We start from the raw sequence: 27,883 nt of genomic DNA, 5'->3' as shown, positions 1-27,883 counted from the left end.
AGGTGCAAATGAGAGAAACTGGAGAAAAAGAGTGAGATGTATGAAAGTCTCCAAAGTGAAACTTGGAGACGGACGTGGAGAAGAACAAAATGAAAGGCAATGTTCCAAGTTTTTGGTGAAAGCATAACTAGAAAATTTCTCTACAATATTTCAATTTGTGGCTTAATTCACAGAGTATTTTACTGTATAAGAATGGACCCAAGGGCCATGTTTATAAACCAGCCTTCTCAAATGTAGTGCCCTCAGATATATTGGACAACAACCAGCTTTCCCAAATTGTCATTTAAACAAGGACACCAGGTTGGACAAGCCTGTTGTGGACTAAAGATAATTAAAGGATCTATCATTGTTGACATTTCATCACAAGTTTCAACGATTACTACTGTTATGGCCACTACTTTATTTCCAGTTGTCTTTTCTTCCCATTCATTTTTGTTCTTGTCTATTCCCAATTTTAATTTTTTCATCTCCCCAGTTCCTGAACATCTTTCTCCTGACCTAGCAATGTTTAGGGACATCATTCAATTATTTTCTAGCTGATCCCAGCACTTCCAAATTTCATATAAATGGGAGTGTTGAACTACTATTCAAAATTAAATCTCTACGGCAGCCCTTAGTACTTATTTATTAGTTTGTTCATTTCCCTGAATTGTCTAAAAGAATCACCAGAAGCATAAGAAAAACATCAGTGTTCTTAATTATCATCCTTTGAGTGAGTTAACAAACAAAATACATCTACTGTGTAAGTTTTGGGAGGAAACATAATCAAAGATACATCTCTGAAATAAAAAGCAACTATTTCTTAGTGATTTTGCACATTTCTTATACTGTATGTCTGATCTTCCCAAATTTAAGCCGACAGTTATCTTCTATACTTCAGTAACTAATAACACCCTCAAGCAGTGAAAGGCAGAATTAAATTTTCTGTCCCCAGGAAAATGAGAGTTCTTGGTTTCAGAAGGATAAGTAAAATTAAACTTGTGTTTTTTGGACATACTTAGAAATGTACTTCACAATGAAACAACATAGGTTGGGGAAAATATATAGCTTGAATTAATTATTACCCCTTAAAGCAGCGGTTCTCAAATAGTGGGGTGCGCCCCCCTGGGGGGGCGCGAGGCTCCGTAAAGGGGGGCGCGAAGGCTCCCTTTCCATCTGGGTGCAACGGTGGTGGCGGCGGCGGCGTGGGCGAGGCATAATATATCCCGCCTGGAAGTGGCAGCACTTCGGACTGTGGATTTTCATTGGAGCCGCGGGCTGGAGCTGTGCAAGAAGCCTGCTCAGGCGGGGGTGGGAGGAAGGGAAGCATGGCTGTCCCAGGCTTCCCTCCCTTCCCCCCCCCAGCCCAAGCAGACTTTTTGCACAGCTCCAGCCCGCGGCTCTGATGAGTCTCTGAGCAGTCCCCAGCGCTGCCACTTCAAGCCGGGATATATTCTGCCATGCCCTCGGCGGCGTCTTTATGCAGGTAGCTCGCCTCCCTGCCAGCATTCCGTCTGGAAGCGGAAGCGCAACAGCCGCTGTTGGGGAAGGGACAAAGGGGCGGCGGTCGCCCGATCTTGCCACCGCCAACCCTTCGCCCCTGGTAACGGCGACTGTTGTGCTGCTGCTTCCAGCTGGGATGCTGGAGGAGCTGCTGGCAGGGAGGGAGGGAAGAAGGGGAGGAGGGAGTAAGGATATACAAGCAAGAGGGAAAGAGGAAAGAAGGCAAGCAGGCAGGAAGGAGGCAGAAGGAAGGAGGGAAGAATGGAACTGGAAGGGAGGCAGGGAAGGAGGGAGGGAGAAAGGAAGGATAGGAGGATAGGGAAAGAGGAAAGAAGGCAGGCAGGCAGAAGGGAGGGAGGTGCAAGGAAGGAAGGAAGCATAGATAAGCAGGAGGGAAAGAAGGCAGGCAGGCAGGGGGAAAGAGGAAGGAGGGAACTGGAAGGGAGGCAGGAAGGAAGGGAAGGAGGAAGGGAGGGTGGAAGGAAGGATAGACAAGTAAGAGGGAAAGAGGAAAGAAAGCATGTGACTATGGTGGGAGAGGAGGAAAGACCGGTGTGCTATGTTATGCAGAGGTGTACTTATAACAATTTTATAGACAAATTATACTATTTACAGTCGCGCGGGGGGGGGGGCGCGAAATGTTTTCTTCTTCCTAGGGGGGGCATGACAGAAAATAATTGAGAAGCACTGCCTTAAAGGAACATGCTACTTTTTGCACATTGTTTCTCAGTTCAGAATCCAGTTTGTTGTTTACTATCTGCTTTGATGATGGAAGATTATGTACTTACTTTTATATTACAATTGTTACACTATCCATCTCTAAGAAATTGGGGCAGCTTCTAAGCACATTAAAACATTTAATAGTTGAATTATCAATAATAAAAAAGGAGAACATACATTCTTTTTAAAAAAATGCACTGTACACATCTTTTACTATCCAGTGATTGCATGAATAGAAAAGGCCTATGATATTTTCAAGAGGTCTGAAGATTAAAGCATAGGTGGGCTGCTATTAAAAGAAATCCTGCGTGAAGAGCAAGCTGATTTAGAGAAAGTCATTCTGCCTAATATAGATGACCATGATTTAACTATGACATACTCAACTTCTTACCATGAGGCTACAGAAGCATCATGGATTGTATGGGAATAGATTTTAATATAGTAATCCTAGCATCTTCTATGGCACCCAGAAGCATACTATGTATTACTGGAGCATTGCTAGCGGTGAGCAGGCAAGGTTTTTTTTTTTTTTTAAAATCAGCTTTCAAGTTATTTCCATGGCATTCTTTTCTTTCAGTCCAAGGCTAAGGGCAATGAGAGATTCAGAATGGAGATTTAAGACACAATAAAAATGACATTATATTTAACTGGATGCAATGTACTGATCCTTCCAATACTGAATTATCTCACTAACAAATGTATGCATACTTACCATATGGCGGACCCAATAGAATCCTAAAAATCTCAAAATGAAGAAATAACAAAACTTGATGGTTGTTCTTAGGTGTGAAGAGATCACTGCAATGTTACCCATATTTGATTTGATTTAGGCTTAGTGTCTGCAATAGCCATAGAAATAAATATCTGGACTTATAAAAACTGAAATAGCAAAAATCTGTATGCAATTTAATTATGTATGTGTCTGTACAACATTAGACACTAAAGGGTTGCCATTTTATGTAGAAATGTTACTGGTGGTTTTAGAACTCTTTTTAACTGGACTAATCCCAATAATTGATCTGACCTGTGGGAAATTTTAATACAGGTGTTTCTTATTTAACAATCACTTGTTTAGCAATTGTTATAATAGTGCTGCAAATGGGGAGACTTTTGACTGGGTCCTTGTAGTTGTGACTGTCCCAGCAGTCACATGATCATAATTTGGATGCTTGGTGGCTGGTTTGCAACTATAATAGTCACAGTTTCCTCTGTTCATGTCACTATTTGTGACATTCAGTGCCAGCTTTCGACAAGCAAAGAAGCCAGCAGAACGTCACAAATGGTAATCATATGATGTCATGCTTAATGACCACACAGGAGTCATTTAACAACAGCAACTGGAACTGCCATAACTGCCAGCATGGTCAAGTGACATTGTGCTTAACGATTGTATTGCTTAGTGATGGAGTTGCTGGTCCCAATTATTGTAGTTAAGCAAGAACTACCTGTTGATTCCATATGATGTCACACAGAATAAATTTTTTTACATATGATTAAAAAGTAATCATGCTGCATTATCTCTTGCTGGGTTTTGCATGTCATAATAAAACCTGAAATAATATTAATTCATTCTATTTGATACTGTAATATGCATCCTAAAACATAATTAAAAAATAGAAGGCCCAGAGGATTTCCCCAAAGCTGTTCAATTAGAATGACTATAATTACATACTTTTTCTGTTTCTTCTTTAAAGCAGGTGCTATGTTATAACTGAAGTGACAGCTGAATATGATTCTTCAAAGATGAATGAGATGACACTGTAGGGAAAATCTGACATAGAAGAGAACTCTAGGTGGAGAGGCAAGCTGTATGAGAATGGCTCTGAAAGAGAGCTATGGGGAAAGCTGACTTTGTATGATACTCACAGATGAATTGCTCTTGTAGCTAGATTTTCTGGCTCAAAATAGAAACATCTTGACAAATACCCTAATGAAAGTTTTTCAATGATCAGTCCCCCATTTTCTTTTCTTTTACCGTGTGCTCTGAACAAGACCGGGGCTTAGTCCCAATAGGAAATTGAACCTCACAAATGGCAGGTTTAGCTCACAAGTAAATTGGTCTGAGAACACGCTGAAGACTTTTTAAAAAAAAAATCCCATTTCCCTCTTTTGTTCTCGGCAGTCTCAAAATCCAGGCTGTTCAAGCATGCACTCATTTTTGCATGAAGGTGTTTTTTTTTTTAAAAATAGCTTTTCAGGCTATAATGCAAAGTAGGTCAGTGTTCATTCAAAAAAAAAGTTTATACAATTCATTTGAATGTGTGAGGGGGAAAAAAAAGCTCCTTTTCAGTCTTTGTAAGCATGTTGTCCTTTATGCCATTTAAAGCACTTAATCCAGGAGGTTTATCCATCGGGGAAGAATGACGGGCATTTTATGTAACAGTCTTTATTATACATGCCCACCTTTAGAAAGGTAAGCAATCAGTGTTACAATCACTCCAACATATACCCCTGTGCCGATGGTAATTGAAAGTGCAGCGAGGAAGAGTGCCCGTCGAGAAGCTGAGCTTGCCTGGTGAAAGTCCCCCTTGGAGATGGCCTTACTTGTCTGGAAACAAACAAAGAAATACTTAGGTTACTGTATTGTATATTATTCACTATAACTTGTTATAGTGCATAACATCAGTTGTTTTTCAGCAAAGGAATCTTTCTTGTCTACTGAAAATTAGTTCTGACTGTGGCTGGATTAGATGAATAAAGCAATTTAATTCTATTATAGTCTTAGATTGAAAACTAATGTGAAGTTATGATTCTGGCGTAGACCAGAGAAACCCAGGTTCAAATCATCACTCAGCGATAAACTTTATTGGATTAGCTTGAGTCAATCAATATAGCTAAGCTGACAGGATTCCTGTGAAGATTTTCTCTTTCCACTCATCTCATTTTTTAATATACAAATTATAAATCAATTGCAAGATAAATAAACATTTTGCAATCTATCTGTCAATCAATATCACACATCCTGTCCAAGGATTAGAGATTAAAGTTTGGCTATGATTTCCGGGAGTGCTGAGAGCTGTTTGTTGGCTGCATTGCCAAATAATATGGAATGTTCAATTCCTCCCTGGTCCAACACTTCTCTATTCCTTCAGTAATGGTATGTTATTGCTTCTACAAATATTTCATTTGAAATGAATTGATCCAATGCCACCAAAATACTTACACGTTGTGTTCATATAAGAAGCATAACCCAGCCAGTTTCTTAATGACAATTCTAGAAGAACATCTTTTAAATGTGCAGGCCTACTCCAATTTGTGTGTATAACATGTAACAATTATAGCATAATAAGGCAAAACCAAGCATCCAGGAAAAAAAGCCAGCCTTGTAACCACAACCAACCACTCAAGTCCAAGGCCTGGGTGAAGAATGAGCTTTTAAGGACTCATTTGAATAGGACTGGGGGAGGGATGCAAATCTCAGGGAGGGCATCATTTTAGATGGCAGATACTTCAATCAAGAAAGTCCACTTCCTGTAGTCCATCAGATAACCTTTTGAATTGATGGAACCCAAGGCTTACCACTGTATGTTGCCTGATAATATGAAGATGGGCAGAAACTACTGAAGACAGTCCTTCGTGTAACCATGAAAGGTTTTATAGATGAAAACAAGCACCTGTCGAGAGCTGCCAGCACCTTGAATTGCATCTGAAAGCCTACTAGTAACAGATCAGTTCATGAAGCAAAGGTGTTAGGTAGAAATACTATGGCATACCCATAACCATCCATTCCACTGCATTCTGAACCAGCAGCAGCCTTCAAGTGGCTTTCAAAAATAGCTGCATGTGTGGCATATGCAATAGTTCAAATGCAAATGGCCAAACATCAGTGACAGTCCTAGGTGCCTCTTAATCCAGGTATGGGTGCAATTGGCAGAATCCATGTGTATGTCTAGTAAATTTTCCACCTGGGAGGTCTTCTGCTGGGATAAGAGAGAAGGCGTTATTTCCCTACCAGAACCTGTAAAGGCAACTTTGGTCTGGATATGGATGACCCTAAAGTCTATCCTCTTTGTGCTTTAAATGGCTGCTAACTACATTTTGTGTCTTATGCTAATTGGTCATTGTAAATTATATTTGGCATTTTGGGTGGGAGGTATAAGGGCCTCAGTGTGGGTTCCTGCAGAGTGAGCGAGACTGTGTCACATTGATGGGTAGAGCTAAGCTCAAAATAAAGGAAGAATACTGACTTAAGTCTTATTTTGACTATCATTAGCTCTGAGGAAACAAGTACACATTTGCTCACTACTGAGTCTCTCTTTCCTGGAGCAATTGGGTTGCAGTGTTAAAAGGTTTTACCAGTAGGCTCTTTTATTGCTCCTCTCTAATGCATTTTGTATGTCTGTGTATGTCTATGCATGTGAGTTGGTTCCAGACTCTGCTTCTTATAGATAAAAGGTGCTTTCCTTCCCCAAGATGTTTCTGATTTAGAGGCTCCATTGATGGAAAGAAGGAGGTGATCTTGACTGATTTTTTTTCTCGTTTCTAAATTGAGGGTTAGAAGAGAGGAGAAGGCAATACTGGGGACTGAAAAGGAGAAAAGGAGGTAAGAAAGGTGGCTTTCTCTTTCTCTCTGTCCCCCCCCTTCCCGCCCCAGCCCAGTTCTTGGTACTTTTCTGTATGAACTCTGCATTCAGACAATATGGCAGTAATGCAAAAGAATTTGCATTCAATCTATTGCTTTTTGAAACGATTGTTGTATAGCTTAATGTTGTATTATAAATAGTTTTCAAACTACACATTATAGATATAATAAAACTCCTATTGTTAGATATTAATACAAGCTACCGTGGTTTCCACTCCAGTCCTCTGTTCAGGCGGGAACAGAGATTTAATCTGATTGGTTGAGAGGTCTGACAGCTCCCTATAAAAGGAGAGCTGTCAGACCTAACTGCTGCTGGATTGTACATACTTGACTGTTGTAATAAAGAGCTGTTGTTGTGTTAAACCTGAGTCTGCCTTCTCATTGCCCTATCTAACACCAGTGGTGGGTTCCTCCCGGATCGCACCGGATCGCGCGCGCTCCCTTTCAGCGCTCCACCTGGCTTGCGCGCTCCCTTTCAGCGCTCCACCTGGCTTGCGCGCTCCCTTTCAGCGCTCCACCTGGCTTGCGCGCTCCCTTTCAGCGCTCCACCTGGCTCTCGCGCTCCCTTCCGGCGCTGAAACCGGAAGTACAGTCTTGCCCCGCCCCTGGCGAAGCAACGACGCCTGCCTGCGCTCCACCAGCTCGGCTGGGAACGGAGATGTTTCCTCAGCGGAGCGGAGCGCCAGGCGCTCCGCTCCGCTGAGGAAACATCTCCGTTCCCAGCCGAGCTGGTGGAGCGCAGACAGGCGTCGTTGCTTCGCCAGGGCCGGGCAAAACTGTACTTCCGGTTTCAGCGCCGGAAGGGAGCGCGAGAGCCAGGTGGAGCGCTGAAAGGGAGCGCGCAAGCCAGGTGGAGCGCTGAAAGGGAGCGCGCAAGCCAGGTGGAGCGCTGAAAGGGAGCGCGCAAGCCAGGTGGAGCGCTGAAAGGGAGCGCGCGCGATCCGGTGCGATCCAGCAGGAACCCACCACTGTCTAACACCTATATAGAATGTTGAGTTGAATCTTAGCATACCCCATATTTAAATAATCTGAAAGACTAAAATAATACTTACAGATAATTCTTGTATTTATATATTGTTATTTTCCTAGATTTTAATTTCTCTAGGATCAATCTGATAGCATATTTCAGTAGAAACCAATTGGCAAGAACATGTAAAAAGTAAGCTTCATATTGCATTTTGCACATATTTTAGAGAGACAATTTGATCTCTCAATTAGAAAGCAATTATAAGCAAGAAGGCTGAGTCTTAATCGTGCCTCAGCAATTAAAGCCACATTTTTTTAAAAAAGTAAACAGCAAACCAGCAGGTCAGGACAGCATCATTAACGGCCATTGTTGAAGATCTCAAAACAAGCTCTCTAAATTTCAAGCTTAGCGTCCCAAATTTGGAGACAACAGTTATATTCTGTTGACATCAGTCAACATTTTATAAGCATCAGAAAGAAAATTACTTCTTAAACTGAATATAGTGGTGGTTAAAAAGAAACAGACAAACTATTTTACCCCTCTGGTTAAAAAGATACAAGTGCACTTGTTAACAATCAGTCTTGGAACCTATTAAAAAAACCTATGAAACAAGAAGCTGCTAGTAAAATTTGTGAATGGTACCAGGCCTATTAAGTACTGGATATTAAATAAAATGGAATAAAATAATACATTGTGGGGCAATGTTACAGGCAGTTGTCTATTAACAATGGTAATTGGGAATTTCTGTTGCTCAGCAATGCAATTGTACAGCACCATATCACATGACCTCATGGCTTAGTGGTGGCAATTCCTGCAGTGCCCACTGCTATTGTTAAGTCAGGATTGTGGGTGGTTAAGCAAGGACCTACTTGCAACTTCTTGCTAGCTTTCAACCACCAAGTAGGAAGCCAGCAGGAAGTTGAAAGTTACAGGTGCCTTGCAAACGGGCTGGCAGGCAGATGGGGGCTGTGCAAGGTTGTGTCAAGCAAGGGGCTGTGTCAAGCACCCTAGAGCCACAAGTCTGTGGCATAAAACCCCCGAGTTGCAGCACCTTCCATGCTGATCAGATGGTGACCCCGGGAGACAGTAGTCAGGGAAAGATGAGGAAGGTGAGCTGGGGGGGGGGAGGGATTAGGGGGTATGGATATAGATGCAGGCTGGCTCAATTTTATGACATGATGACGGGGGTCACTGCAATGGTCAAAAATTAAAGATTCAGTCACAACTCCATTTTTTCAGCACTGCTGTAAGTTCAAATGATTGGTGAGCAAGGGCTACCTGCGTATTGATCGATTGATTTGCATCCCATCATTATAAAATATTTTTACAAGGTGGCAAACATTCCAACATTCCTCCTATTTTCCCCACAATAATAATCCTGTGAGGTGAGATGGCCTGGGAGAAAGTGTCTGCACCCATCTGGCTTTCATGGCTAAGCGAGACTTGAACTCATGGTCTCCCACAATCTAGCCTGGCGTCTTAGACCAAACTGGCTGTCATATTGCTTATTTATTACTTATTCAAGCACTTTGCATCCTTCTATTTTAAACATGATATATTCACACTCTTTTTATTATCATGTTTGAGACTGAAGAGGAAAAAACGTTTTACTAAAGGATGATCGCCATCTGATTGCTAACCTGATAATATGCTTACATCTACTTTATACGATTTCAAAGTTTATTTATGGTTTTGAATGCAGAAATATTGATATTCTGCATAGGTTGTTGTAGTCTTTTTTTGAAAAGCAATTAGCAATTTTTTATTGCCAGCCTTCAATTTTAAATGGATGCTTCCTTTATGAAAGGCTTGCAATGGAATGTTATTGCTGTGTAAGACTGGATATGTTACTTCTGGTCCCAAATAATTTTTCAGGAATGGTGCTTTGATATGAGCAAGGTAATTATATGAAAAGGAGTATTAGTTCCGACAGTATATTATTATAATGCTCACCTTGATCATAGTAGCTCTATGGTAAAGAGGTATTTTGCTATTTTGTATTTAAAAAGTCCAGTTTTTTGGCCTATCTTTGTTTTGAACACTCTGAACACAACTGTTCAGAATTCCTTTAATACAATGTAATATCTATCCTAGAAGGCTCCAGACTGCATTAAAATGGGGACGGGAGAGCTTGTGGTTTAGGCCTATGTGCAGTCCTTGGTGTACGTTTATGCAGTTCTAGACACATTTCAAAAGTTTTTGCTATAGCTGTTTCAATTTCTGGTAACAGAGATATATTCTTCTTTCTTGACGGGCAGGGAAGAAAAGAGAGTGAGAAAGATACATGCAGGTGTGTGTTTGAGAAAAAGAGGAAAATAGGTTTAGTCACCTCTGGTTCCTCCCTGTCCACTATTGGTTTCATGTCTTTTCCATACCTGCATGTAACTCAGACAGGTAATATTCCTGAGGATGAGCCTCATGAAGAGGCAAGGCGAGCAAATGACAAATACGCATCAGGACATTATGACACAAACCCTGCCTCTTAAGTATTTGCATGCAACATCAGAAAGTAAGAAAGAATGGAGTTTGGGTCATGATATACATTAAATCTTTTTGATCTCATGGAGGTTAGATACAGATGGCAATGCTCCTCAGGATATTAAGCCCACAGTAGTGGAAAAAAAAACATTTCTTAAAGAACAGATGATAAATCCTGAGTCTCACCTGTTTATTAACTTAGATCCAAGCAGATATCTAGATATCTGCAAAACTGAGAAGTCTAATATTTCTCTCTTGTTCAGACACAGACATTACTCATTAGTCATCAGAAGATCTGAGCTTTCTACAGACAGAAGTCAGTAGAACTACAAGTCAGACGGAAGTAACATAACAGCAATTATTTCATGTATATATTGTTCATTAGCATAAGTAGCAACATTGTGGTCCCCCCCCCGCCACTCATTGACCCTAGCTATGTTTTTTTCTTTAAAGAAAAAAAAATCTATGCGGGGAGCATTTTGTATCTCAGGAAAATCCCAAGTAATTTTAGATTAGATTTATTACTATGAAATAGTAAATAGAAACAATGAGTAGTTAGACTTGGTAGGATTCATATATAAAGACATTTAGTAAGCCAAGACTAGTTTACATACATGCATATTGTATATTAGTAGATGTGCATTCTTACCCCTTGAGAAAAACAGAAGGCAGCAATTCCCAGGGGCCAAAAACAGCAGAGCATTGAGAAAATGGCTAAGCCTAGGTGATCTCGTGGAGGAAGCATCAGAAAATTATCTTCACTCTCGCTATCACTTGAAGAGTCACTCTGGAAAGTAAATTAATTTGAGAACAATGACCAATAGCAAACTGTAAGCTTGCCCCACAAAGCATCCAGCAGGACTAGAAATCCAAACACTATGCATGTTTAATGTTGTTGTCTTGACAACATATTGCATTTCTCCTGATATCTGGGAGGCGAATAATTTTTATCTGGCAGGAAACTTCCCAAATGAGGAATGTAGTATTGTCTCAATATTTTATTTATTTGGGTGGATTAGGTAGATATGCCAGACTCTTCTAGACAGATGGAATAATAATAATAATAATAATAATAATAATAATAATAATAATGATAAAAGAGATCAAGCTCTGAAAATGAATAATTGAAAGATTATGGCATAAATTGGTCTCTGTGATTATCAGCACACTGGGTGCCATGTCAAAAGACCTTGTATGGCACTTAGAAAACTGTGCATTGACAACATTTCCATCAGTCAATTACAAAAGGTGACACTGCTTAGAGCCACATATGTACTGTGCTGATACATTGTGATATTGTAGGTTCTTGGGAAGAATTCGATGCATATGACGGGATTTCACATTTTTGAATATATAAGAATAATAAAAGATATGCATCAAGAAAGAACATACAAAACATGCCAGACAAAAACTTACAGGAGCTCACCTACCACCTGTCCTAAGGCCTGAGAAAATAGCCAAGTTTTCAGTGCTTTATGGAACATCTTCAGGGTGAGAATCATATTACTATTCCAGAGGGCAGGTGTTGCAACAGAGAAGGCAGTAAGTCCAGCTCAAACTCAAGGAATAGAGTCAACCTCCAGGCTCCAGGATCCTTACTTGCCACATAACTGACATTAATACGAATAATCCACTGAGAACAGAGATCTAAAAGATAGTATTTGGCATAGTCTTCACCACTGGTGTCTGTCTTAAAAATGAAAATACCTGGCATTGCTAGGGAAGTAGTTATGCTATCAGAAGGCTGACTGAGAAAGTCTCTTTGACTTCAGTCCATATCTTATTTAGTTTGAATGTCTAACAGTATTTTATAGATTTTAGTAGGATTTCATTCAGACAATAGTAGACAAATGATTTTCAACAATTACAGGTAATCCTCAAATTATAACCCAAATTGAGCCCAGAATTATGGTCATAAGTGGTGGAAGTTATTAAATGAGGTGCCAACATGATAACTGCACTTAATGACATAATGCTGATTTTCCCCATTGTGGTTGTCAAGCGATTACATGAGTTGTTTAGTGGAGCACAGGGTGCCTTGGTGGATGGGGGAGGCTCTGTGACATGGGGTGGAGGCCTGCACTTCCTGAGCTGCCAAAGCTCACACATGGCCTGCCCCAGGCCTCCCAGGACCTCCCCCACCACCTGAGACACTGCTTGCATGGCTTCCCATTCTGTTGGATCCCACATCCTTGGGTCTCCCAATGTCATACCTTGCTCCACTTAGTTTTCCAAAGATTATCTTTCCCAATGAGAAGCAGCTGATCTACCATGTGGCCTTCCTATACAGAGTTCGCCTGTTGTCATCCTGTAGTGGCTGTTTCCAAAATGGCACCTATGTCTGGGATGGCACCCTGTGGCTTCCATAAGGGAAGGCCATATGATGATTTGGCTACTTCTCTTTCTAAAAGGTTACAAAGCAGATTAGCTTGCTCTCCTTGGGAAAGATGATCTTTGGAAAAGTTTATGCAGTGAGGCATGATAGGGAATTTTTCAATTAAAGCTGAAAACCAAAACACGATGAAGTAATAGGTTGAATAAAATAAGTAAAAATAATAAAACCTCAGCAGGAAGTTTTTGGGAGAAGGCTGCTTCAGAGTATGATCCTGGTAGAGAAGAATATGAATTCCTTGCTGTTTCCCAAATTTCCTGTCTGGTTAGATTCCAATGTTAGCAGACAGTGCTGCAGGTATCTGATCAAAAGTGGGTTTCTGACAGTTCGCCCCGGATCGGGCAAACCCATAGTGGTGGTGGCGGGAGGCTCCGCCCACCTGCCTGGATGCTTCAGCGCATGCGCAGAAGTGTTGCATGTGCGTGCGCACACTAGGAAACTGGTAGTAAAATAAATTGAAACCCACCACTGTATCTGATGCCTTGTAGGGTTTTATTGACCAAAATAGGACTATAAATTGTTTTCACAAATTTAGACCATCCAATGCAATGAAGATGATGGGTAAAAAAATCTACCAACAGTTGCCTGCTTCTGTCATTCCATGACCAAGAAAAATATCTTCAGGATCAACCTTCTGGTCCTGCCAACCTGCAAATCTTCACTTATCCAACCATATATGTTTGATACTCTTGGGCAAGCATTAAAAAAACACCACTTAGACTAGCCTTTTTCCCACTCACACAAGCACCCATATCACTCTCATGCCTCACTTGCCATTCCTTTCATTAATAAGAATCTTTTCGGAAGCTCATCCTCCCACTCTACTTTCACTGGAACTGACCAAGATGGATTTCTCTACCTCCCATTTCTTTTACTTGTGAGGAGATGCTTTTTTCTTGCCCAGTTTCTAAAACCATGCATCATCAACCCACCTATATGTCCTTTGCCCCTCCCTATAATATTAAGTTTCACCCATCTCACTAGCCAAAGGCTGTCTTTTCTAGTCTTACATAACAATAGCGGCTAAAAGCATAAAATGTGTCTGTAGGTAAACAAGTAATCAGAATACAAAACTAATCTAGTTCTAATGATGGTGTGTAAGGAAGGGGAAAATTTACTGTTATATCAGGAGCAAAGATATTGAAATGCACGTCTTCAAATAATTGATTTCAATTTTTATGGGCAACTCTTTTAAGAATTCCCATAATTTGAGCAGAAATCTGGCCTCTAGAAAATAAAAAAGGAAGATAATGCTAACAGCTTGAGTTGTACTATATTAAAGGACTTTTATTGCTTTTATAGCTTAGTGTCAAATATATGGGTTAGCAAAAAGTTCAGCTCCTTTCATCTGAACTTGTTTTCTAATTATTCATACTTAGTGTCACAATCTTTTGTTATTAAATAACTCTGTGTGAACTAGTAAAACAAAAAATTACAATGATAATAATAATAGTGATGATCATGGTAATAGCAATACTGAAACAAAGTAAGAACAGCATTCACTGCTGTCAGCTTCCACCCCTAATGCAAAGCAGTTGGCATCCTATTGATTTTTTGTTTTTTCCCACTGAAACCTGCTTCTTCTGCATTACCTTGCTATAATATTTCTAGGACATCTATTATTACTTTGGCATTTAAGTACAGTAGCATTCTCAGCCTCCAAGTTTTCCTTTTATGAAGTATTTTGCAGTCCTTCCCTTCATACTTTCATTTGACCTTCTTTCCAGCTGCATTTTCATACACTCCCCCCACCCCTTCTTAATACTATAGTTTCATACTGGGAGGAAAAATGGATTTTATAATTTCTGTAAGCCATATCCTCTCATTCCCCTCAGTTAGAGGCAAAATGCTAACGTTAAAAGTTCTTGAATTAAAAGGTATTTTTGTTTTTCCTCTCAAGCTGAATGCTCAATTTATTAGTCGGGGATTTGGGATTTCACTGGAAAATTATTTTTCCTGAGTATTGGTAATGGAGCCATTTTTCATATTTAAGTACATTCCACATTTAGATTCTAAGGTCCTAAGCTACTAAAAAATGTCTTAGTCATGTTATTCTTAATTAATTATGCTTTAATTTCTAATTCTCTGAAATCAAGACAGATGTCTCTTGGGAAGAAGCAGTTATTGTGTTATATATAATCTCTATTTTGTGTATTATTATTGTTTTTATATTAAACATTTAGAATTGTTATTTAAAAATTAGTCCTAAGAATGTGTACTCAGAAGTTTCTGAGTGTATATTATGAATGAATCCTTAGAAGTTTACCTCGTATTCTTGCAATTCCTCTTCCTCTACTTCATAAGATACTGTCTGGATTTTGATATCATTTTCCATTAGAGATCTTCCCTGTGTTTCTTGCTCATCAGAAACATCAGCAGATGGGTCTTTGTTTTCCATGAAGGTTGTCTCACAATTGTCACCTTTGTTGTCCTTGACTTTGACACTGCTTTCATCCTTCACCAGAATGAAATTTGGACCATACAGCGCTTCAACAGCCAGTTGAAGAGAACTGGCATCCAACAACTGGTGTGTCCTTGCATTACCTGAATTTTGGAAGATATAGGAATATAATTTGCCATGACAACGATGACCATGGTAATCCTGGTGATAAGTACAGCTACCATGAAGGTGTCCATTGTTCTTGGCCAACAGTGGATTCTGAAGTTCACTCACACTTTCCATTTTCCTTTAAAACTCAATGGCAGATGCTTTAAAGATAAATCAGTGTTCTGAAAAAAAAACAAATGAAAGCCCAGTGATTCATAAATTGTAGAAATGAATTAATGAATTCAGCAATGATTATATCTATAATAGAGAAGTCTGTACTAGTGGAAATCCAAGGACTGCAGTCAGATAAGTTCTAAGTTGTACTTGACCCTTGGCACCTGAGCAATGCTCTTTAGATAAAAATTGAGGAAGCTCCCTATCTAAACTAAACATCAACCTTTCTTTCTTTGTTCCTGTTCAAAAGAATCACTAAAAATAAAATACAGAAGAACAAGTCATGATAAAAAGAAATCAACATGGTTTTCAGAGAGGAAAATCATGTCATACTAACCTTTTTGCTTTTTTGAATGTCAGTGTAGACATGGATGATCAAAGAGTTATATGCTTGGAATTTTCAGAAAGCCTTGGACAAATCTCAAGTACCATGGGATTGTAGAGCATCTGATTAAAAAAACAGAAAGGAGGAATACATGGACATTTTCAGATGAGATTATAAAGTGGGTTTTCTCATAAAAATATATTGTGGTTTGTTACATTCTCTCTCTCTCTCTCTCTCTCTCTCTCTCTCTCTCTCTCTCTCTCTCGTGTGTGTTTGTGTGTGTGTGTAAAATTTAATGGTTTTGGCCTTAAGGTGCTATGGTTAGCTCCAGATTTCTAATAAGATCACATTTGTTTACAAGCTGATTTTTCATAAATGAGCAGACATGGCATGCATAACCAAAATGTACTAATACTACCTACCCAGGTATGGCCTTGTCCAAGATTTGCCTTCTGGGTTTGGGGTTCTTCAGCAGCCACAGCTACAAAGCTTAACCAGAGTGCTGTTTTACAAATGAAATTGATTGCTTTATAGCAAAAGTTAGAGATCTTGCTCATGTTTTTCCCCTCTGCTGCTTGGCAAGTTTCCTTACTGAGCTCCCCAATCTTATTGCCAATTTCCTTGATAAAGGTGGGGTTTGGTAGGAATCAAGAATTCATGGCCTCAATGGCAACCATTGGATTGTTCTAGATAATCTCTAGTCTAATCCATATGGATGGCCATATTTGAATCTTATGTTCAACTTGGAGGAGTTGGCTAGTCTGACACAGGTATTAATGGACCTGGATAGGATCTGGAAAGAGTGACTGGAGCTGAGTGAATGTAACTGGAACAACATCTTGAATCTGGGAGCATTTTTGCTTGTGCAATTCTATCACGTATCAATTGATTCCATGTCCCTCTTGGGACTTAGAGCAACGCATGATCCAGAATACTTGCTTGCCTATTTACTTACTTACTTACTTATCTCCCCTAAAAGGTCACTTCTTTGGGAGAAGTGTCTTTCCTAAAGACACTTTCTTCAGATCCAGCAACTGGAGAACCACTGCTTCATTTCCACTTCCTCTTTTGGGTAAAGTTTGGGGATGTCAGTTGGAAAGCATCCTGGCTAAAGTGGATTATCTGTTCCTCTTTGAGTTCGGACCTAGACTTGGGACTGAAATGGTTGTTTGGGTAAATAAATGGGAAACTCAACTTTATATTTCTTGGCAGTGTTTGATACAGTATCATTCTGGATCACCTATGACAATTGAAAGCAGGGACACTATTTTGTAATACTTCCGAGACTTCTTGAACAAATAGCATCAGTCACTGTGAGTGTCAGCCCTTCAAGGTAGGCCAAATCAAGAAACAGGCTTCATTGAAATTCCAGGAATGCTACTTCATTGGTGTAGGGTATATCAACAGAATCTTGAAAGTCTGTTGAAACCCTTCACTGCCTCCTTTTAAGACATCAGTCAAAGCAGAGCTTTTCTGAGTCTCTTTCTAATGCCTTCTCCTTTCCCTGGATTGAGCAACTGTTTCCCCACTCAAGGCCAGACTGAAATACCTGTAAAGTGGCAAGAGGGACTCAGCTCTCCCATCCTTGCTTTTTAACATCTATGGAAGTTCACTTGAAGAAGTCATCCATTGATTTGGAATGAGGTACCAGTGATATGCTAATGACAGTTAGTTGCACATTTCTACTCTAGGCCAAACTGGAAATCTAGCAATCTTGTCCTGATGTGTGGAAGATGTGGAGGCCTGAATAGGACAAACTGAAATAGAACAATCTGGAATCCATCACTTCCAATTTTGACTCTAATGGAATGATATTTCCTCTGAAAGACCAAATCTATGACTTTGAGGTTCCCCTAGAATGGCTACTGCTGGAGATGCAGATGGGACATAGTAGCCAATTGTTACAGTGACGTTTATGAATATCGCCATGTGTTCCAATGGGCTTCCGGGTCCAATTGAAAAGCTGGTTTTAACTATTAAAGCTTATGCGGCTTGGCTCCCAGAATTGCCTCCAAGTAGAACTGTCATAACCTGTTTCTGCCAGGTCTCTCCCATTTGTGAAGTTTGTAGAGGAGTGGCCCAGATACAAAGCCTCTCTGTGTGTAATTCCTTTTCCCTGGCATAATGTCTACCTAGAGGTGAGGCTGGTGGGTACTCTGCTTTTGTTCAGGATGGCTGTGAAAATTGTGTTGTTTGAAAACACTTTGGGTCTAGGATAGTTGCCATGAGATTACAGATAGAACTCTTAATATAAAATATACTTTCTACCTTGAAAAGGATATTATAGAGTTAAAAAGGCATCAAAATGGCATCCAAAATATATAAGGACCTGGAACAGCTACCTTACAATTGGCAACTGGAAATGTTTAGTGTAGCATTAAAGATGGCAAGGAGAGATATAACAAAGTCAATAAAATCAGCACAGCATAAATACATACAGAGAAGTGGTTTCATCCTTCTCTCACAAGGTTAGAATTCAAGGTCGCCCACAAACTAATTACAAGGAGACTGAATCCCCCGAAAGAAATATATTTTCATATAGCACATAAACTATGCAATTCACTGTTAGAAGTTGTGGTAATGGCAGCCAGTTTGGAAAGCTTTATGGAGAATCAGGTTACCATTTCCTACTCATATGGATGCTTATTTACCTTTTTCTGAGTTGTAACAATTATGTAATAAATACTGGTTGCCTACCCATCCATGCATACGAGTTTTCCAAATGGCACAAGGATATGCAGAATGCTAAACAAGTTGGACCTATCTGTTATAGTCTGGTTTGCTGAAAGAAGGGTCCAATTGCCTGTTACAAGCCCAACAGAATGAAGAGCTCCTTTGGCTTGTAAGCTTTAGTTGGAGACAACACATCATAATGTATTTAATAGGTTCCAAGAAAAAAAAATGCTGGAAATTACTAAAGTCTGCCTGGTGGTAGAACTATAGTTGAGGATTCTGGCATGAACATTTCTACTAATGGTGTAATTTTAAAGCACTATTGGTAGTAGTAGAAGAGTCTTGAAGGTTTATTTGGGGCATGGGGGGAAGGTTCCCAAATAGTTAGTGCATTTGGAGATTATGAATTCCTGGCACATCAGTCCTTTTCTTTAACCTTACATTTAAAATGAATGGTTTATTTATGTTTCCTCTCTTGCATTTCTTTAGATCATCCAATGTCATCCCAGGACTGTCCAGGTCCTACATAACTACATCAATTTCTTGCAACTACCTTACTTAATATTGTGTTAGAAACTGATAAACAGACTATGAAAATGCTTCAGGAGAACAACAGATTTGAAATGTATGATACTGGAATTCATTATCAAAGTGCTAACGATCTGGGCTGTATGTTGCATAGTTCTTTGAGAACACAGTAAAAAGGAAAGTATAGACATTAGAAAGTGGAACAAAGTGTGGACTTACCTTAGTTTTGATAGAAAATGACAGTATTTGGCAGCATAATTGGGCATGAGAGCTTGTACTTCTCTACTCTCTGCCAGAATATTGTCTGAACACTGACTTTATTTGAGTCCTTATGCCAGCCTCATTATGGCAGGTAGTGAAATCAGACTATGAATCATATGAAAAGATGAGAAGGTCAAAGCTATCATGATGGTTAGAATGTGTTGAACATTGCCCTTTCTTTTTGGCAGCTTGAGATGGAGAACAGTAGTTGATGTAAATGCATAGTGCATTCTTTATGCTGGATCATAACTTCCTGCAGAGTTACAGTGAATGGCAGATGGTCTCGGCACAGATCTGAGTCTGGCATCCCCTGAAGAAACCTTCTATGCATGATAAACAAGCGAGGAACACAATGAATTACAGCCCTTTCAGTTGCAATTGGTTCCAGTAAGCGTGATCTATTTTGCATGCTAAAGGACTGCTAAAGAGTTCTTCAGTGCTAATGGACTACTAGAGTGTTCTTCAGTGTTTTGACAGAAACTTGCAAGGAAACAGTGGAAATCAAGAAAGAAAAGGGAATGAAAAGCTGCTTGACATGAAACATCTTCTATCTGTGCCATGCTACATTTATAACAAATGTCCCCTTTGCAGTGACAGTGCATATAAATTATAAGAAACACATATCTGGGGTGCCTTTTAGTTGAGCTTGATGACATCAGCATATTATATTGCATATTATTGTAACATTCTAAGAATTGTAATTCATTGGCAAAGCCAATGTATTTAAGTAGGGCTGGGAAAACCAATAGCTATGGTATTATCTTCTTTTTTGAAAAAAAAAATAGTTATCAATAGTTCTAAAAAAAAGGCAAAATCAAATGGAAGCCAACAGAAAGATAGTCAGATACACACTAGGGCAAGATTTTGATTATTTTGCACACATTCTGATTAGTTGGATGGCCCACAATTGCTTTGGCAAATCGTGATTTTAAGTATGGGAAAATATTTTTGGTAATGGGCAAATGGGATTTTTTAGAAGAATCGCATCACTAATTTTTAGTCAATTACTAAATTAGTCTATGATATACAGTGATTTTTGATATAGCCATGTAAAAAGGTTCCATCAAAATAGGGCTTATACATTTAAAATACCAAGACCAGCTACAACAGAGCTTTGTGCTTATCTTCAGCAGGAGCAGAATTACAATTCATAACAATTTACTATTATATTGTCATATGTCCAAAGATATCCAACTGTCAGCTCATTGTAAAGAGGTTTCAGAAGGAAGGCAGGAAAGGGACTTAGACAATAACTTTTATATAAATGTAAATTTTATTTTAATAAAACATTAGATCAGCTATTAAGCAAAATTGCTTATCTGTAGCATATGAATCAAAAGAGGTTGGAGAGGAATGCCTCTTGCTCAAACAATTGTATATTTTAACAAGTCCTTGGCAGCTGGGTTTATGACAATTTCCTGCCAGCATTGTCTTAAATTGAGATAGATGGGAAATCATTGTGTGAACTGATGGCTGCCTGAAGGACTGATAAAGAGCCTTCTGTGGAGTTGTCAGAAGTATTTTGCTGGCTACAGCATGTTTCAATGTTCTGTTGGTGCTTTATAGGAGAGCATTGTTAATAGTTTTTTTTGGGGGGGGGAAGGCTAAGGCACAAATTAATGAAATCATTTGAATGGAAAAATATTGTCACAAAAAACAATATCAATAACTGAAGAAAATTAAAATATTACTAGAAGGTTTTGATTAGACACAAAGCAGCTAAAACTGGGGCGGTGGGCACTGGAGAAACCATTCTTGTATACTTGAAAAGTACAGTAGATGTAGGAAGCCTCTTAACAAAGTTTTCTTCTAAATATACAATGCAGCAAATCTGCCAGTGCCAATGCATTTATATAGGGTTCTTTTTCTTCACCCCTGAATATCAACAAGCTGCAAACAATACTAAAGAAGAAAGTTTCTTAGTTGAGAAGTATTTTTTGTAAACAACTCCATACTTCATGTCTAATAGAAACTCATCAGTGATGGGATTCAAATTTTTTTACTACTGGTTCTGTGGGCGTGGCTTGGTAAGCATGCACGGCTTGGTGGGCGTGGCAGGGGAAGGTTACTGTAAAATGTCCATTTGCTCCCCATTCCAGGGGAAGGTTACTGAAAAATCCCCATTCCCTCCTGATCAGCTGGGACTCGAGATGCAGACAATATATGGGGGTGGGGCCAGTCAGAGGTGGTATTTACCAGTTCTCCGAACTACTCAAAATTTCTGCTACTGGTTCTCCAGAACTGGTCAGAACCTGCTGAATACCATCTCTGAAACGTCTTGGCAGTACACCTTAAAAAAGCTCAAGAAACACCCTATCATGTTTGCTGGCTTTTTAAGTATGGAGCAGAGAACACTCTTTCCATCTTCCTTAGGTAGCACAGAAATGAAGAAGACTGGACATCCATCCCCTTTCCATCAATTATCAGTTAAATTTAATATTAGTTTTATGTCAAGTTCAGCTTTTGGGGAATTCATGGAAAGTCACTTATGTTTCTTTGCAGCAATATTGTATGCAAGTTATCATCTTCCAGGATTCTAGAAAGATTTTTCTAGCAATTATTCCCTTCTGTTATAGAATTGAGTTGAATACAGTATGTAAAGGTGGAATATTGAAAGAATCAGAAAACAAATGTCTTTAGTTGATCTGACTAAAAATATGTGCTATACTGAATATTTCCTTACCAGATAGCAGGCACTAGGAAGCTCAGCAGATTCAGATCAAATACTTGAATGTGAGAAGACCTTAGACGGTCAGGATTATAGGCTGGTTTGGAAAATTGAAAAAATGTTTCAAGCTTCAGATAAAAGTTATTTATTTATCAAATTTATATACCACTCTTCTTGTGGTCAGTGTCACCACTAGAAAGGATGTTTGCACCCTTGAAGAGCTACCACTTTGATGGATTTGACTGGAAGAATCAGTCTGAAAAGTCGAGATATATAGATTGATCAGAAGATTCTTTAGGCTGAACAAATGTGTGGCATCATTGCAAACCCTCTGTCAACTTGGCAAAGGAAGGCCTAATCAATTAAAGAACACTGGCAGATGCACACAAAAAACTACAGAATGTCTTTCTTCACTGATGACAGAAATACTTATTTTAGATCATTCTTTAGGGCAAGAATGTCTCTAGATGCAAGAAGCTGCCACTATTACTTTGTTTTGTTTTCAATATGAGAAAAGGTCAGAGATGGCAAGTCATTGAACATCATTTTCTAAAAAGTGAAGTTGTTGACAAAAACAACTTATGACATGTCTGAGTTGGGTTACAGGAGGCTCAGTTCAGGGTTTAGATGCACTCATCCCTCAGATGATAGTCATTTAAAACTTATGATGAGCTACACAATTTAATAGCACATGCATTACATACAAAACATCCACATTCCAGCCTCAGGTATTTCCAAAAAGGGCATGAAAATATCTTGCTTGAAACTTTAGGAAATTTGCTGCTAATCACTGTTAATGATAATTGGTGAGTGCAATGGCTTAACTCAGTGTAAAGCATTTTCTGGGTTCCTAGCAGAGATGGTACTGGTTCTCTCTGGTTCGGGCAAACCGGTAGTGGCAACTGAGGGAGGCTCTGCCTACCTGCCCCAATGTAATGTGCAAGCACTGTGCATGCGCAGAAGGCAATATGCATGCACAGACGCGGCATGTGCTAGTGAAGCAAGCATGCATGCACGCTCACATTTGTGAACCGGTAGGGAAGGTAAGTGAATCCCACTGCTGGTTCCTGGCATATCAATACAGAGTAACCTTCCATGTCTTTCTTGGATCTTGGATTTCTATTTTGCCAAATCCAGCCAACATGGCAAAGAGAAATAATAAGAATTGTATATCTCAGGTTAAAGAATGGCTGCCATGGTGCCTCTTTCATACTTCTGGGGAAAATCTTCTGGTTTTAGTTTGATGATATCAGATATCCAGACAGCGATACATTTCTGGCCAATCATTTTTTAAAAAATAGTCTCAAGCTTTTGTTTTCTGCAGAATATGTTAGTAGGCTAATTTAATTGGGGGAATGGAGAGAAAGAGAAGATGGGTAAGATGGATGTAGTTTTACGTATGTTAGAGTCATTGTACCAATTGCATTCTTGAATAGGTTGCAAAAGGAAAAACACATTCTATATAGTATCTGGGGGAGTCTGTTGTTGAGGAATTAGTGTTAAATTGCCCCACAGGAAATTTGGTGGGGTTACAGAGAAGTAAACTGCAAATAAAGAAAATGCAAATGCAACCTTTAGTAGTTAAAGTTATTTCTGTGCATTATTTCCACATTATTCCCATTATGTGCAAGAAGTATCAATCTCTTCTTAGTGCATAGCAGCCCAGAAATAATCTCTGAAGATTTTATATTTACAGAGCTTTTATATTTACAAATTCTTGGTAAGTTAAAGCCAAATTAACCAATATCATTTAATAATTTATAACCACATTTCAAATCTTGGGAGACTAAGGATCTCACAAAGACATTCGCTATTTACATAGAGCCTGAAACTATGGCTGCCAATTCCAGAAAGTTTTATGATAATCAAATACAGATACCAAGTATATAAAATGCAATGAATGGAGAAGAAATGAAAGAAGGAACATGGCCCATCAGGACTCATGCAATATGCAAAGAAACTATGCAGCACAGCTATATCAACCTGGTCTCATTAATTAGTGTTTGCAAGCTATATCTAGGAGAGCCATTCATTGTGATGTTCATGTCCCATCAGTGCTGTGGTCAGCCTTATCCTGATTTAAGCCACAGGTGTGTTTTCTGCATTAATATCAGCAGGTTCTCTAAACATATCCCTCAATTTCTCATCCAAAAGAAACATATTAATGAAGGGAAGGGAAAAAGAAAGAAAAAGATGAATGTGGAGTGGCACATTTCTTTTATTTGTGATAGTTGCTGACTGCTTTGACAAAATGTGATTGCCAAGAACAAAGCTTCTTTTGGGGTAGCAATCCTGCTGGCCTAAGAAAGATCTGATTTAGGCTAGAAAGAGGAATCCTCTGTGGAGGGAATACATGGTAAAGCAGAGATAATGCTGATCATATCACACATGGATCTGCAAAGCAGATTGGACATTTCTTGTGCTAAAATGTATTTTGTTTAAATTGGATTTTATTACTCAACATCACGCTTTCAAGATATAAAAAAATCAAAATCAATTCAAAGTGAAGCAGCTTTGAAGCAGATAAAATTTGCTGACAGCAGCCACGATCCATTCTCATTTTAAATCCATCTCTTTAAGGCAGCAGAAGGCATTGGTATTCTCAATCCATAGCATTAGAATCTAGAGTGCTTGCAACTAACGCTAGTTCATAGCACAAGAAAAGCTAAATGTACATGCCAAGGGAAAAGCTGGTGTTAAAGATGAATGACACAAACAGGTTTTTCACTTACATGTACTGTTTGCACTGTGGGTATACCTCAGATGTTAGACTCCTTAGCCTCATGAACTTTTGGGCAATAAGGAAAATTAAGTGCACATTAGTTAACCTTAACATTTCAAAAGAATGTAGCATTCATATTGGGAACATGTTGGAAAAAGTGAAAGTTAATGTCCTCGTTTCAACCAAATTAAACACTCTATGACATATGAACTTCAGAGCTACGGATGCAATTATGAAACTACTATACAGAAAAAGACAAGGCAAATCTTTGCTTCTATCTGAAATAATTCAAATTATAATTATATTAATATGTATAATATATCATGTATAATATATTAATATATTATACACATATAATATATAGTAGCATGTATATGTGTGCGCTCATGCACACACACACCTCTCAAGACCTAATTGGATCGTATGGGTTGGAAACATGTGAAAGAGGCCTTCATCCTGGAATTGATAGACAATGGCTAAAATGATGATGATGATGACAATGATTATATTTACATTCATTATTATATAGAGTTTCTGAATCTATTATGCCTTGATTGGGCAACTTGTAGCCTAAGGGGTTATATACTGAGCTGCTGAAATTTGGCCTGCAATTTCCCACTAGTTTATTCTCCTGTGATACATAAGTGCTTCAGTTTGTTTACTAAGCTTGCTGTATTATAAGGATGCTTTTGAGGCTTACTTTATTGATAGAAGTGAGGAAATAATTGAATCATGAGAAACCCAGGAATCTCAAGTTGATTTATTTGAAAGACAAGAAATCAATAAAGGAGAACACATTCACACATACCACCTTGACAGTAAATAAACACATTACTGTATTCCATTGATAAAATTCCCTCAAAATCTTCTTTCCTTTTTGAGAGACAAAGCAAATTCCCTTTCGTCATAATGATAGGAAAAAATGTAGGATTTCTTTCCCCCATGAATGTGGTGTAGAATGCTACAGGGTGCTTTTATGCTGGGAATGCACTCTTGTCATGATAGTGTGGTGCCAACAGTCACAACTGTCTGGCAACCTGCAGGAACCCAACAATCTGAAGCAGATTTGCTGAAAGTAAGGAGAAATTATATGCACTATTTCTCTTCACAGCAACCCTGCTCAAAATGATTGGGATCCCGCCAGCAGTAGAAATAAGTGCATCCTTTGAGGGCTAAAATTTTGCTCATCCTGCTTTAATAATCAGACTTCTCACAGTTTGTTGCTTTTCTGATGCTACATAGATAAAATAATTTTTATAGTCCTGGGGACAATTGCATTATACCACCCTTTTTTCTGGTTATCATAGGCATAGGAGTCAACCTCCCCACACCATTTTATTATTATTGAATAGGCAGACCTAGAAGATGTCATGTGTGCTTGCAGTTTCATCCATGGTGTGTACAAAATAAATCCACAAAAACAAAAAAACAGCTATTTTATTGGGCAATTTATTCTCTTACACATTTTAGAAGGTTTCTTTTGTTTAACATTGACCATGGAATGGTTTCAGGCCAGGGGTAGGATTCAGCCAGTTCGCACTGGTTCAGGCGTACTGGATGTTAATTTTACATCTGGTTCGCAAAACCGGTAGTTTCAAGGACTGGCTGGCCTGCCCACCCGTCTCCTCCCAGGAGTCTCCATGTGGGCCATTCATCATGCCAGGTAAGTGGAGGCCTGTGCGGAGGCTCTGGGAGGGCAAAAATGGGCCTCTCAGAAGTCCGGAAACATTTTTGGCCTCTGGAGGGCCTCCGGAGTCCAGGGGAAGCCGTTTTTGCCCTCCTGGAGGCTTGAGGAAAGCCTCCGGAGCCTTAGGAGGGCAAAAAACAGCCCTACCAGAAGTACGAAAACAGGCCTCTTTCTGGACTCCAGAGGGCCTCTGGGGGCCGGGGAAGACCATTTTTACCCTCCTGTAGGCTCAAGGAAACGTTCCAAAGCCTGCCCCCTTGGTGCAGGAGGCTGAATAGGCCACGCCCACCCAGCAACCAGGCAGAGAACCAATTGCTTTCAACCCCATCCATTTCAAACTACCTACCAGAGTTGGAATCTGGGAACACTGTTATTGCAGTGACTTTCTTCTTTCCTTTGTGGGTGGTTCCAATTGGTAGCGAAGGAGGAGATATTAAGATCTGGGACAGTCCAGTGTGAGATTGTCCAGGATTTGGCTTCTTCTCCATTTTACTGATTTGTTTGTTTATACAATTTATATGTTTACCTCCTCTCACTATTTTAACTTTTCCAGTTGACATCTCTTGCTCTGATTAATGCTATATTCTCTACCTAGGAGTGCTCTTGAAGATGGCACAGAAGTTACAGGTGCTGGTACAGCACAGTGACACCTATGTAGTTAAGGACTCCATTAGTTGGCAAGCAGTTTCAGGGCCTAATTCAAAACATTGATTATTACTGATGCAATATTTTTGTATCCAATTTTTGGGGGGTGCCTTCATACCAAAAAATGCCATATAATCATAGGCAGCTGTTTTGAATGGTCACTGGTTGAATAACTTATAAGAGGACTTTTACTAAATGGTATTACTGCTTTATGAAATGTAAGGCAGTAGCGAATGAATGAATGAATGAATGAGTGAAGCCATTCTCTTCTTCCTTTTCCCACGTAACAAATGAAGCCTATTCTAATTTCTTCAAGAATATAGATTCAAATTCCTTAGATATTTGACTATGTGATTCTAATCAAATGAACTAAGTGGCCATCTGCAGTGCTCTAAAATTGTTCTTCATATGTTGCCAGGGAACAAAATAGAATTTCCTGACCTACATTAATGATTGCTAAGAAGAACCTTGTTAGAAAAGGATTTTCAATGCAAGAAGAAATGAGCACCTGATGTAGCGTTAATATGAAAGGTGTTGCTAATGCAGGATTAAACCAACAGGAAGATTAGAAAGTTGAGAAGTCTATGGGGGAGTTTGGTTAATTCACCTATGTGAAAGTACTCATTCAACAAAGCTGGGGGGAAATGCCTAGTAATAGCAATAGAATCAACTGCCCCTTTGATGGGTTTCTGGATCTGACAGAGACTAAATTGCTTTGAGAATTGGGTTATTATGTGTTGTTGTTTAGAGATACACTAGTTAAATTGGCCAATGTTCAGATGGGAATAAAATCTTTATTCTCACTGATAAAAATGTTTTTTGGCAGAGGCATTTTCCTTACTGCCAAGACTTCTCTGCTAATGGTGAAAAACTAAAATGAGGTGTAGAATTCTTGATGAGGCCTAAAGATAAAATTCCTGAAAGTGCTGGCATCTCAGTGGAGAGTAGTCAAAAGTTTACTTTTGCTGTCATAAATTCTCCAGTTGCATTTTATATATATAGCTGAAAACAATTAAAGTTGGGGGATGGGG

The 27,883-nt window shown here is 39.2% G+C and overlaps 1 protein-coding gene across 4 annotated transcripts in view; it reads right to left on the bottom strand.

The window, feature by feature from the left end:
• Positions 1 to 2,178: 2,178 nt before the first annotated feature.
• The window catches only part of SYNDIG1L (synapse differentiation inducing 1 like), a 46,857-nt gene continuing 21,152 nt past the window's right edge, over positions 2,179 to 27,883 (bottom strand). For 2 of the 4 annotated variants that reach the window (XM_081937250.1, XM_081937251.1), the window contains exons 2-5: positions 15,681 to 15,790; positions 14,888 to 15,351; positions 10,879 to 11,016; positions 2,179 to 4,750 (exon numbers count right to left, since the gene is read on the bottom strand). In XM_081937250.1, coding sequence (XP_081793376.1) covers positions 4,592 to 4,750; positions 10,879 to 11,016; positions 14,888 to 15,304 — 714 coding nt within the window. In that variant the 5' untranslated portion in view covers positions 15,305 to 15,351; positions 15,681 to 15,790 and the 3' untranslated portion in view covers positions 2,179 to 4,591. Of the gene's footprint in view, positions 4,751 to 5,915; positions 6,123 to 10,878; positions 11,017 to 14,887; positions 15,352 to 15,680; positions 15,791 to 27,883 lie in introns of all 4 variants that reach the window. The other 2 variants (XR_014173959.1, XR_014173960.1) reach the window with 2 other exon arrangements.

Source organism: Natrix helvetica, assembly GCF_964273705.1.
Source record: "Natrix helvetica genome assembly, chromosome: 1".
Lineage (NCBI taxonomy): Eukaryota > Metazoa > Chordata > Lepidosauria > Squamata > Natricidae > Natrix > Natrix helvetica.
This window is presented reverse-complemented; position numbering and strand designations above follow the sequence as displayed.